The sequence below is a fragment of the Alnus glutinosa genome, chromosome 7 (genome assembly GCF_958979055.1).
Source record: "Alnus glutinosa chromosome 7, dhAlnGlut1.1, whole genome shotgun sequence".
Lineage (NCBI taxonomy): Eukaryota > Viridiplantae > Streptophyta > Magnoliopsida > Fagales > Betulaceae > Alnus > Alnus glutinosa.
The window spans coordinates 28881547-28892553 of NC_084892.1; the positions used below are offsets into that span (position 1 = coordinate 28881547).

Below are 11007 nucleotides of genomic sequence, written 5' to 3' on the forward strand. Positions count from 1 at the left end.
TTTGACCATTCAACATTCACCTTGTTTTCTCTGTTCTTCTTTTATTATAAATTGAATCGAAATGAAATATATTTCCTAAAGCTTTAAATGGCTTCAAACCGTATTAAAAGAAAAAAAACAAATGCAACTAAATTTTACACAGCTTATGCTATGAAACTACATATAAAAAACGTATGTAATTAGTTGGTCTGCTTCCTCTGTATTCCACTGTTAGTAATCCTCAGATAGGAATGAGTCAAGGAATGTGTTTGGTTCTTCCTTGGCCCTAGAGAACACACCCTCTGAGAGTTGTGTTTGACCCACGTAGCCATGATTTTGATTTCTGTACCCTGAAAATCCTACTCCCCCAGCTGGGTTCTGCAACATTTGTAGGGTATATGGTGCTTGACTTGCTGATGTTGTTAACCTTGTATTTTGAAAAGAATCTGGGTAACTTGGATGGGTGCCCATGGCTGAGGGCCTTATTAGCTGGGGTATGTTAATGTTGCTGCTACTGTTATTGGATGACAGCCTACTCGCAGCATAGCCACCACTGCCGCGAGCTGCCGGAACATCATGGTTGTGTTTCCCCTCATAAGTGGTGATCACAGCCCTCATGTCGTTGGCCGCTCGCTCGACGTGTTTCCTCACTGGACAACCTACCGATGTGCATTTGTAGTAGCTCCTGCAGATAAGAGAAAATTGCAGAGTTAGCAGCCAAGTTTCAAATGACATTGGATTGCCAATAGCTAAGCAAACAATATATTCTTTTTGGTGCATATTTGCATAGTTTTCAAAAAAATGTCTTCCACTTTGATTAAAACCCATCCTTCTTTAAGATTTTTTCAACCACACTACCTTGTATAAATCTTGGCCTTCTTACAGAGATCAAGAAATGTACAGGTTTAAAGTAATGTTTGAAACATGTAGTGAAAGGTTGCAGGAGTGCAGTACCTGGCATTTGGATTTCCTTTTACTACTTTCTGTCCATATTTCCTCCATCTATACCCATCATCAAGAATATCAATTTCACTAGTTGTCTGAACTACAACTCTAGGTTCCCTCACAGTCCTACTCCCAGAAGCCGAAAACCCCTCGTTTTGATTTCCGCCCTTCCTGTAAAAGAGAAATATCAGTATCAACAAAACCCAAATTTTAAGTTTGATCTTAGAAAAACACAAACAAGGCCATCAGCCTAGTACTTTAAGACTTACCATCTTTTGGCCTCAGACTCATTTTCATCGTCGTCTCCTCCTGATTTACTCGTTTGATCAAACTCTTCCTCTCCAATTGAGGCTGAAGAATCTTCCTGCATTGTGGCAGAGTACTCCATTTGTGTATTGCCAAGTGTTACACCTGACTGATCAGAAATCCCTGAACTGGTGCATGAAGAAGGTTGAAATGATTGAGTTGATCGTCTACTAGACTGATCAGGCTTGGGATGATTATGAGTTCCTTTGTATACTATTTCAGTAATCTCTCCCTCCAAAGATCTCTCAACTTTTTTCTTCATTGGGCAATTTCGGTACGAGCACTTGTAATAACTACGCGGATTTTCACTTCCCTTCACTTGTTTTTGTCCGTATTTTCGCCAATTGTATCCATCATCTGTTCTTCTCTGCTCTCTGCTATATGGAGCTTGGTGACTGTATTGATTGTGGCCGGACAAAGGAGCAGAATTACTCTGCCTTTTTGCATTGCTTGTGGCCATTTCTGAAGTGAAGCTCTTTATTGGTGCAAACTCTGCTTTTACTTCCACCTTCTCCATTAAAAATTCAGTTTGGTCGGTTGGTTTGTTGAAATTCCATGCTTCTTGTTGTCTTTTAAACGATTCTTCCTGTTCAAGCAGATTACTAATGTTTAGTTTTGAATGGAAATTTGAAGAAACAAAAATAAATCTCTATCCATGTGAAATTTCAGACATCGATTTGTGTACTTTTCCCAAAATAAAAAAATACATATAAAAATCACGCGCTATATAAAGATAGAGGTCAGATTAATAGAACAAAATTTCTCCAACCAATTTGGAGAAAAATTTTGTTCTTTGTTTGCACTCCTTTGACCTGGTCCATAAAGACAAACGTCTAAGAAGACAAAATTCAGTTGCGTTAACAATCTAAAAGTCGCGTCAATAGCCCGACGAAGACCGCAACAAAACGGAATCCATATTTCAATTGCTGTCCAATCCATATTTGATATTTAAATTGTTTACAGATAATGACATCTAAAACTTCCAGTACTCTCTCGCTTCCTAGGATTTACAAATGGAGGAAATTCGAGGTTTTTGAGGAGAAAAACTCTGGGAAAAGGAAAAGAATATGAAAGGGAAAAGCAGAAATCAGAAAGAATGGACACATACCCCTGAGACCATGTTTGAAGAAGATTGAAAGACGGAAGCAGGCTTTGTTTGAGGCTGGAAAGAGAAATCAGAAGTAAATATCTCTTCCCCCTTCACCCCCAGCTGGTTTTCTGCAGAGTTACCACTCATCCTGTTGAATGCTTCACCAGCAAAAGCCCCAGTAGTTGGAGATGAAAGATTCTGCATAAACAGAGCAAAGTAACAAAGACCCATCAATCATTTTGTATAATAATACGAATATACAACTCATAAGGTATATATATATATATGAAGTTCAAATAACTTACAGTGTAATGGGAGGGAAACATAGGTGAGCTGAAGAAATCAGTTGGGCTAAAACCAGGTGAGATAGCGAAATAAGAAGATGGAGAAACTGGAGCAGCAGAGAAGGGTAATGAAGGAGGTTGAAGTGACTTGAATTTTGGCACTTCATCGCCAATTCGATCGGTTTTCTGGTCCGAATATCCCCAGCTGTGTGCACTACTGTCCATCTTGTTGTTACCGGCAAGAAGGTCAGTAAAGGAGGTCATGAATTTGATTTTTGAGAAAGAAAGAGAAGATAGAAGGAGAATATTTAAACTGAGCCTATGAATGGGATCGAAGACCACAAGAAGAACAAATTGTTAGAGGCAAATGTAAGGCTCTTTCGGGGAAGTTATAGAAGTTTGACCGTGGAATAACAAGCTTCGGTCAAAGCTTGTGTCTTTGACTTGACTTGGTACCATTTTGGCGGCCAAAGCTCGAGAGCACCACAATTAGCCACTTGTTTACTTACCCGCTTGCCACTTATTAATTTGCTTTGATAAAAGGATAATTACCTCCTAATGCATTTATGGGCCGCATTTTTTTTTTTTTTTAATTTCGAATAATAATTTTCTTACTATTCTCACACAATTCAGACATATTAATTGAGACTCATGTATGTAAATCCTACCCAATATGTCTAAAGGTTGTATGAAAATTGTATGGAATGAGTTGTAAGAAAATCACTCCCTTTAACTTTAGAGATATGATACATTGCTACCCCAAGACATAACTCCTAATCACCTTTATCTACGTGACAACTTTTACTTTTATTTTTATTTTTACTTTTAATTTTACCTTTTTTTTAGAAAAAAAAAACTCTAAAACTAGTTAAGGAACCACTTTGTCATATGGGTAAGGTGATTAAGAGTTGTGTCTTGGGATGGCAAAAGACCATATCTTTTAACTTTAACCTCAACTTTGTAGTAAAAGTACATTTTTAAATATAATTGTGCAAAGTATATTATGTTAGAGAAACCGTTTTTTTTTTTTTTTAAAAAAAAATAGTAATTTGAAAATGTAAAAAAATTAATGTTGCGAGATACGTTTTTACAGACGAGTAATTTTTAAAATCGTATTTTCAAATTGCACATTTTGAAACTGTAAATTTAAACAGACCCTTAATTAATACGTTAAATATATACTTACGTGACAAGAGACGGAAGCGTGTCAAGTATGATATGATGTAGTATTCACGTGACATAATTTTATTAGAGATGACGAGATTATCTACCCACGACACATAACAGTTAGTTTTTTTGATGGAAAATTGATCGAGGTAGTAATTTGATAAACTCGCAAAACTTAGATAGTAAAATTATCAATTGGTGTATGATTGGCAACTCATCCACTAACTAATTAAAAAGATAAGTTTATTTTATTTTATTTTTTAATCATTTAATCAAATATTGAATTTTAAAACCCAAGTAGGTTTATTATTATTATTATTATTTATAAGAAAACTGCAAAGGAGTAGTAAGATTAGATAATTTAGATTCAACCCTATTGTTAGTCCAACTGTCCAAGCCCTAAAACGTGGTATTTTTCTTTTTAGGAGTGTTAAAAAAGTAGTTGATCCGTATTGGACGTTTAGTTGCTCATTTTCTTTTCCAAAGGGTTTATCAAAATGTCTCCCAAGGGGTAACTTCTAGAACATATATATATATCGATTTGTCTTTTGATTGGCACGTGCCTTTCTCTTTCTTCCTCTTTATGTATCTGGAAGTCAATGATCCGGACATTGTTTGTATAAAAAAAAAAAAAAAAAAAAAAATGTAATTTGCCAAATAATTTAGGAAAGGGGAAAGGGGGAGCACTTTTTTTTAGTTTGTCAATTAATTCTTTTTAAATAGAGAAATGTTTTGGTGTATTTGATAACATAATTCTAAAACAAATTATATTTATTTAACTTTTTCTAAACAAATCATATTTTATTCAACTTTTTTTAAAAAGTCAAACATTGAAATTTGCATGCCAAATAAGAATTGAATTCTAATTTCAAAAATTCAATATCCAAACACACCATTAAGATTTAAGGAGTGATATTCAAATAATTTAATTATATTGGTCCTGGATGGAAAAACAGAAAAAATATGGACTATAATAATCATGAACTTTTACATGAATTTCCTGTTTATGATATTTCACGCAGAATTAATATGAAAATGGGACTTAAGCTTAAAAAATAAGTAAAAGAATATCAAAAAAAAAAAAAAAAAAAGAGAGAAAAGGGTGGGGGGGGTGGTTATGCAGATGGGCTTGGAAGTAAAATAGATATTTATTAACATGAAAATCATTTCGTCAATCAGGGTTCTATGGTGTAGTGGTTAGCACTCTGGACTTTGAATCCAGCGACCTGGGTTCGACTCCCGGTAGGACCTTTTAACTTTTGCTTATTTTGAATATTTTGATTCCAATTTTTTTCCCTCCAACTTTGACTGAAATTTTTAACTCATGCTTTTCTGCAGCATATAGTCGTATGCTTTTCAAATTCACCGTAAATTCAATAATAGATTTGGGAAAATATGAATGGAGTTGGACAAGAGAGAGAAGAAAAAATTTCATTTCTCATAATAGAAACCAAATTTTATTCCAACACTATTTTATCCCGTTAACGTCACAGTGCTAATCAATTTTTATTTTATTTTTTGTAAAAAAAGATTTTTTAAATGGTTTATTAGTATTACCACGTCAATCGGAAGGAATATTTGTAAAAAAATAAAAGTATAGTTTCTAGCATTATTCATAATTGTATATAATCATGGAATTCTATTCCAAGTAGCATTTCACATTTTTATTTATTTTTTTTTTTTTAAAAAAAAAAAAAGAGGTAGCTTTCCGTGGCTTAAACCCGCAAATGGGCTGGTTACTTGATAGTTTCTGTATGGGCCACTAAGAAGATGATGGATCATGACCAATTCAAGCCCATCAGCACTCAGAAGATTATGATCGAAGAAGAGGCCCATCTCAAATTCTCGTTTGTGTAGTAATTAAGAAGCCACTAAGACACGAAAGATGCTTAGACCTACAACTAACACAGCCATATTCTTGGGCGTGGTGGTGAATGGTGATAATTCCTTTCAAGCTCCAGCAATTTGAGCAATTTGAAATTTACATGTCCAAGTAAATTTTGAACTACCCGATTAACTACTTGAAGAAATAGGTCCATGTAGGCTCTTTCACATGTGCAATTCAAATTGCTATAGATCTTAATCCCCACAGATCAATTGTAGTTAAAACTAAACCCGTTGAGATTAAGACACGTGTTATCCTTTGTATCCTATTCTACTACACATGTTCTAATTTTAATTTCAACGAGTCTAGTTCCAACTAAAGTTGGATCGGACCAAGCCAAACCCCTTGACATGACTTTGCTTTGCTTGATGACAGTTAATTTGGACCTAGTGCCAGGATGAGGAACTATTTATACTATTCATGATTTACCCACGTATTAACACAATATAATCCTGTGGCTGTGATTAATTGTGAGAGAGAAAACTAGTACTTGCTCCATATAAATTGTAAGAGAGTACTTGGTTTTGTTTTTTCAGGGACATGTTCCACATTAATCTTGCAAATATATTTATAATAAGACTTCCAATTACAGATCTGTGCAATTCAGTGCACGTATAAGGCAGGCAGTGATCTAGGAATGTCCTTACACAAAAACAGCACATTTCTCCAAAGAGCTGCCAAAGGCTAAAGTAATTAATCACTTTGCCAAACAATAAAACAATTATGGGGGGGAAAAGTCCTAATACTAATATGCTCAGGACGTCTACTTCTGCATAAAACCACCTCTGACTTTAAGGAGCTTAAGAAAGCCCCACCGCATCACATCTTCCAACTGTAGTTTCCAACACTTGTACTTATGCATAAAACCAAACTGAAGACTTGTATTTGACTCCGTCAATTTCTGCATACTTCAAGGAGCTTCAGAAAACCCTATTGCAACACATCTTCCAACTGTAGTTTCCAACACTTGGGATCTAATTCTGCCTGCCAAACATATCAAAATAACCTTAATATTGTAATCAAGAAAATTTAACCACTACATAGGGCCCATCTGACTTTCAAAGTTAAGCATGTATTTTGTTGGGTTGTTCACACAAGTCACAGTTGTCAAAACCTAACAGTCAAATAATGATCGGCTGCTGTTGTCCCTGCGACTTCTCTTGGATTACTTATATCAAAGTCCACATACGTGCAAACAAACATATGCAGCCAATCTTGAAAATTATTATATTTTTCACTTTAAGAAAACCTTAAAAATTATTGCTTGTTGTGGAAAATATTGTTGTTGGCGTAGGTTGCAAACATTTCAATGAAATTGATCCAGACAAGGTTGATTAAGTAAATAGCTTTTTAAAATTGTTTCTTCATGGACCTCATGACCACCTAAAAAGACGTACCTGAAACTCTTTATCTCTCCACTGGAACACACAACCGCGTGCCTCCAAGTGTTCAAAAAGCGGTTTGGGTAACAAGGATTTAAAGGAAGCATGGAGCTTCACTTTTGTCAGTCCTCCACATGCCAATAAGGAAGCTGCTAGTCCACTCGGACTCAAGCCTTTCAAGTGCAAGATAGTCAAGCTCTGTAGGCAGCTGATGCTGGCAAGGGACAAGAGCCCCACGTCTGTAACTGAGCTATATGACAAATTTATCTACAAGGAAAGAAATAAATCATTAAATCTGGATCTCAATATTTTCTCTTGATCCATTATGTCCCAACAAAGAGAGAAAGGGGATCAAGGGTACCTGCTTGAGGTTTTGAGAAGAGTGAGCAAGCGGAATCATCCCAGCATCATCAATTTTGTAACATTTCTTTATGTCTAACTTGGTCAGTTGCTTGCATCTTGCAGCAATTGCTGTTAGACCTAAGGATGTGATATGCGGACATCCTCGACTTTCAATCGTGTTTAGTTTTGAGCATTTTGAGAGCGATAGTAAGGAATTATCAGTAACTTCTTTACAGTAGGCTACGTTAATCATCTCAAGGCCAGGGCAACCGTGAGCAATTGCTAAAATTCCTGAATCTGTTATTCCTGCACACCTGAACAAAGCAAAACCATTCAATTGATTACTGAGGTTTGTCATAACATCACCCGTACAGATAAGTTAGTGAAAGGATTTTTCTTAGGTACAAACACAGAATTCTAAGGTTCATATTGCACCACAGGCTAAACGCTGTACTTATTTGAAACCAGATTCAACAATAACCTGGAAATGATATGGATAAATTATCATGATAAAAAAGGCGGACAAAAATCATGGGTTACAAGTCACAAACCTGTACAAATCCATCTCTTTAAGTGCTACACAGCACATGCCAACATGGGCAAGTCCCTCATCAGTTATGTTTAGACAAAGTCCCAGTTTTAAGCTAGAGAGTTTGCAACATGTGGAGATGGATTTTAAACCTGTACAAGGAACAATACCATATAAGTATTTTGCTCAATAAAGTAACCCTTATTTACACTAGAGTAAAGCAAAGGGGAAGACCTTCATCATCAATTTCATTATCTGTCAAGTCAAGCTCCTCAAGAGAATGGCACCGTCCAATTAAGCCAAATGCTTCCCTAGGAACCAGGGTACATAATTCCATCTTGAGAGAAATAAGAGCAGTGCATGAAGTTGTGATGTGGGAAATAGAAACATCAGTAATCTTGCGACAACACGTTATATCTAGCTTCCTCAAATCTTTCTGCTTCATAACAAGGTAGGACAGACCTTCGTCGGTCACCCCTGAACATTTACTTAAGCTCAGCTCCCTCAGCGAACCACACCAATCTCCGATGGCCCTTAGTCCAGCACAGGTAACTGAGCAACCATCTAATTTGATTGATTGCAACATGTGAAGCTTGTTCAAACTATCAGCAAGATCAAAAGTAACCTAAATCACCACCATCACGTCATCATCAGTAATGGGCCAAGATAATAAAACTTCGGCTGTCAGAAAGACCCAAAGAGTTGTAGAGACTTACAGAAGAACCATATGCTAAGGTAAGTTGTTCTAGACATCTAGTGCAACTGAATACGGAAGACAAGCCAACATGAGTAACATTCTGACAACTTGACATATCAAGTTTCTGTTCAAAGGAAAAATAAGAAAATTTGTCAAATAGATGCTTGAAAAGAAAAAGAAACGACCTTTTGACAAGTAGGAAAACAGAATGTTTACTTGATGTGGTTAATATATTGACAAAAAATTATATGATACAGGCATAAATACATATTTATGTGTAACACCATGTAGATTATAGTGTAAGAGAATTGTTTGGTTTCATTCTCTTACACATCTCTTGTCTATCTCCGAACAAGAGATGTGCAAATCCACCATTGAATCTATAGGATCACATGTGGGTTCCATAGATTTAATGGTGAATTTACAAAAGAGATGTGCAAGAGAATGACACTAAACACATCACATACTGCAAATCTGCACCTTAAAACTATACATTGTAATATTGCAAGGAAAATGGATCCATATACCAAAAGTGGACAAAACTACAATTAGAATTAACTTTCTATCCTTCCAAATATGCCCAATTAAGTACTTTTTAGCTCCACATTTTTATCTCATTTTTCCAATTAGTACAAGAAAAGGGATAACCCCAAAGAACACCAGCTAACCATGGATAAATACCTTTAGCGATTTGCAGCCATGTTTGAGGACTGCAAGGCTGTTGTCATCAATACCAAAGCACCCTTCCAACACCAAATCTTCAAGATATTGCAAATTCAAGATGGAAGGTAAACATTTATCAGTGATCTGCAAAAGATGAAAATCAATTAATATATAAACCAACATTTTGCCAAAAAAACATTCTGCAGTAAAAGAATAACTCATACAGCCTAGCGGTCTTTATCTATTTATTTCTTTTCCTATTTGGGCTAGGATGATCAACTTAAAAATGGATCAGAAACTTCAAACATTACCAAGCGCAAAGTCCTATGATATAAAAACCACCTCGACAGACCATGAGAATCAACAAAACAATTAAATAATATGAAAGACCCGAAATTGACAAAACTAATCCCAATCAAAAGCGAATTTCATTAAGACCAATCGCAATATCTATTCATTTCCCCCCTCGGATAAATAGCACCACCCAAGTTCAACCCAATACAAAACATCAAGTATAATATGCAATACAACAAGAAGAGTGGGTGTTGAAGAATTACCGGCAAGTAAGAAAGATCCAAAGTACGAATATCCTTACACTTGACAGCAACCAAACCCACACCCAGATCACCAACACCCACACACCATTTCAAGCTCAGCAGCCTCAGCTTCCTACACCCCACCGCGATACACCCCACCCCCATATCCGTCACCATCTTGCACCTCCCCATCCACAGCCTCTCCAGATTCTTCGCCTCCGCCACCGTCGCCGCCGCCCCGTCCCTCAGCTCCGTCGCGTTCGACAGGTCCAGCTCCACCAGGTTCACACACCTCACCGCCAAGCTCAACAGCCCAGCACCCGAGAAGAACTTCGACCGCGAGAGGTCGATGGAGTGGAGCGTGGATCCGCACGCGCCCGCTATTACACCCAGCGACCGGTCGGTGACCCGCGGGCACAGCGAGAGATCCATGTGGGTCACGTTCGCGTAACGGGTCAGGACCTTCGGGAGGTACTCGGTGCGGAGCGGCTTGAGGGTTCGGCGGTGCTTGGCTTCGATGGTGTAGAAAGATTGACACACCAAAGAAAACGACTTCTTGTCTAGCGGGTTTGGGCCAAGGAAGTCGATGATTGAAAAGACGATTTCTTCGGATAAGAGATCAAAGTAGTTGACCCCGAGCCCACCGTCGAGCCCTTGAGACAGCTTTTGCTTCTTCATGGTTTTTTCCGAGGAATTGGAAGTTTTGGGTTCTGGGTTTTGGAGAAGGGTGTGAAGGTGAGAGAGATGATGTTTGGTTGTTTGGGTTTTTTGAGGTAAAAGGTGAAGACGATGATGTTTGTTTATAGTTGGTATTGGAGGAATAGAAGTAACCGTTAACAGAGAGAGTATGGGGTGGTTGATGCTTGTAACGTGAGGGAGGGAGGGTGTGGGGAAGAAGGAATATATCCAAATTACGTTGTTAGCCTTTTGATTGTATTTTTTGTCCCACTTGAAAGACCCTAATACCCCTCATATTCTGGATGTCTTGGATGGACTAATCTTCTATCTTTAAAAAATTGACCAACCGTACTGTTGGAGTTTGACTAATCCAATCCATGTATTGTTAAGAATATCAGCTTTTGTTACAAGTTTTCATATAAATGACGAGAAATGATCCTTACACTCATTTCTCACAACAGTCCCACAACAAGCTGATATGGCTGGTAGTATTTTATTATTTTTTTACAAAAAGAAAACAAAAC

General features: G+C 37.0%; 2 protein-coding genes and 1 non-coding gene across 3 annotated transcripts; 1 reads left to right on the forward strand and 2 right to left on the reverse strand.

Moving 5' to 3' along the window:
* On the reverse strand, positions 1-2925 carry LOC133872898 (probable WRKY transcription factor 33). The gene is made up of 5 exons (XM_062310541.1): positions 2626-2925; positions 2339-2518; positions 1194-1816; positions 934-1095; positions 1-664 (listed from the first exon to the last, which is right to left on the reverse strand). The coding sequence occupies exons 1-5, from the start codon at positions 2866-2868 to the stop codon at positions 211-213; spliced, it is 1662 nt and encodes a 553-aa protein (XP_062166525.1). The 5' UTR covers positions 2869-2925; the 3' UTR covers positions 1-210.
* Positions 2926-4950: 2025 nt separating this feature from the next.
* TRNAQ-UUG (transfer RNA glutamine (anticodon UUG)) lies at positions 4951-5022 on the forward strand. Its single transcript has one exon. It is a non-coding gene; the product is annotated as a tRNA-Gln (tRNA).
* A 1177-nt stretch (positions 5023-6199) lies between these two features.
* Positions 6200-10683, reverse strand: LOC133873562 (F-box/LRR-repeat protein 3). Its single transcript, XM_062311283.1, has 8 exons — positions 9827-10683; positions 9288-9413; positions 8626-8730; positions 8144-8534; positions 7932-8061; positions 7400-7694; positions 7054-7305; positions 6200-6640 (listed from the first exon to the last, which is right to left on the reverse strand). Exons 1-8 carry the CDS (start codon positions 10481-10483, stop codon positions 6587-6589), a joined length of 2010 nt encoding a protein of 669 aa, XP_062167267.1. The 5' UTR covers positions 10484-10683; the 3' UTR covers positions 6200-6586.
* Between the last annotated feature and the right edge of the window lie 324 nt (positions 10684-11007).

What these genes read in the sequence shown, in the direction of transcription:
- LOC133872898 (XM_062310541.1), bottom strand. Translation starts at nt 2,868, where the DNA reads ATGACCTCCTTTACTGACCTTCTTGCCGGTAACAACAAGATGGACAGT. An exon ending in CTTCAAACATGGTCTCAGGG is followed by an intron (nt 1,817 to 2,338) that starts GTATGTGTCCAT and finishes CTGCTTGAACAG; the next exon opens with GAAGAATCGTTTAAAAGACA. An exon ending in AAAGGAAATCCAAATGCCAG is followed by an intron (nt 665 to 933) that starts GTACTGCACTCC and finishes TCTTATCTGCAG; the next exon opens with GAGCTACTACAAATGCACAT.
- LOC133873562 (XM_062311283.1), bottom strand. Translation starts at nt 10,483, where the DNA reads ATGAAGAAGCAAAAGCTGTCTCAAGGGCTCGACGGTGGGCTCGGGGTC. An exon ending in TGGATCTTTCTTACTTGCCG is followed by an intron (nt 9,414 to 9,826) that starts GTAATTCTTCAA and finishes CATCTTTTGCAG; the next exon opens with ATCACTGATAAATGTTTACC. An exon ending in CTTCTCAAAACCTCAAGCAG is followed by an intron (nt 7,306 to 7,399) that starts GTACCCTTGATC and finishes CTTTCCTTGTAG; the next exon opens with ATAAATTTGTCATATAGCTC.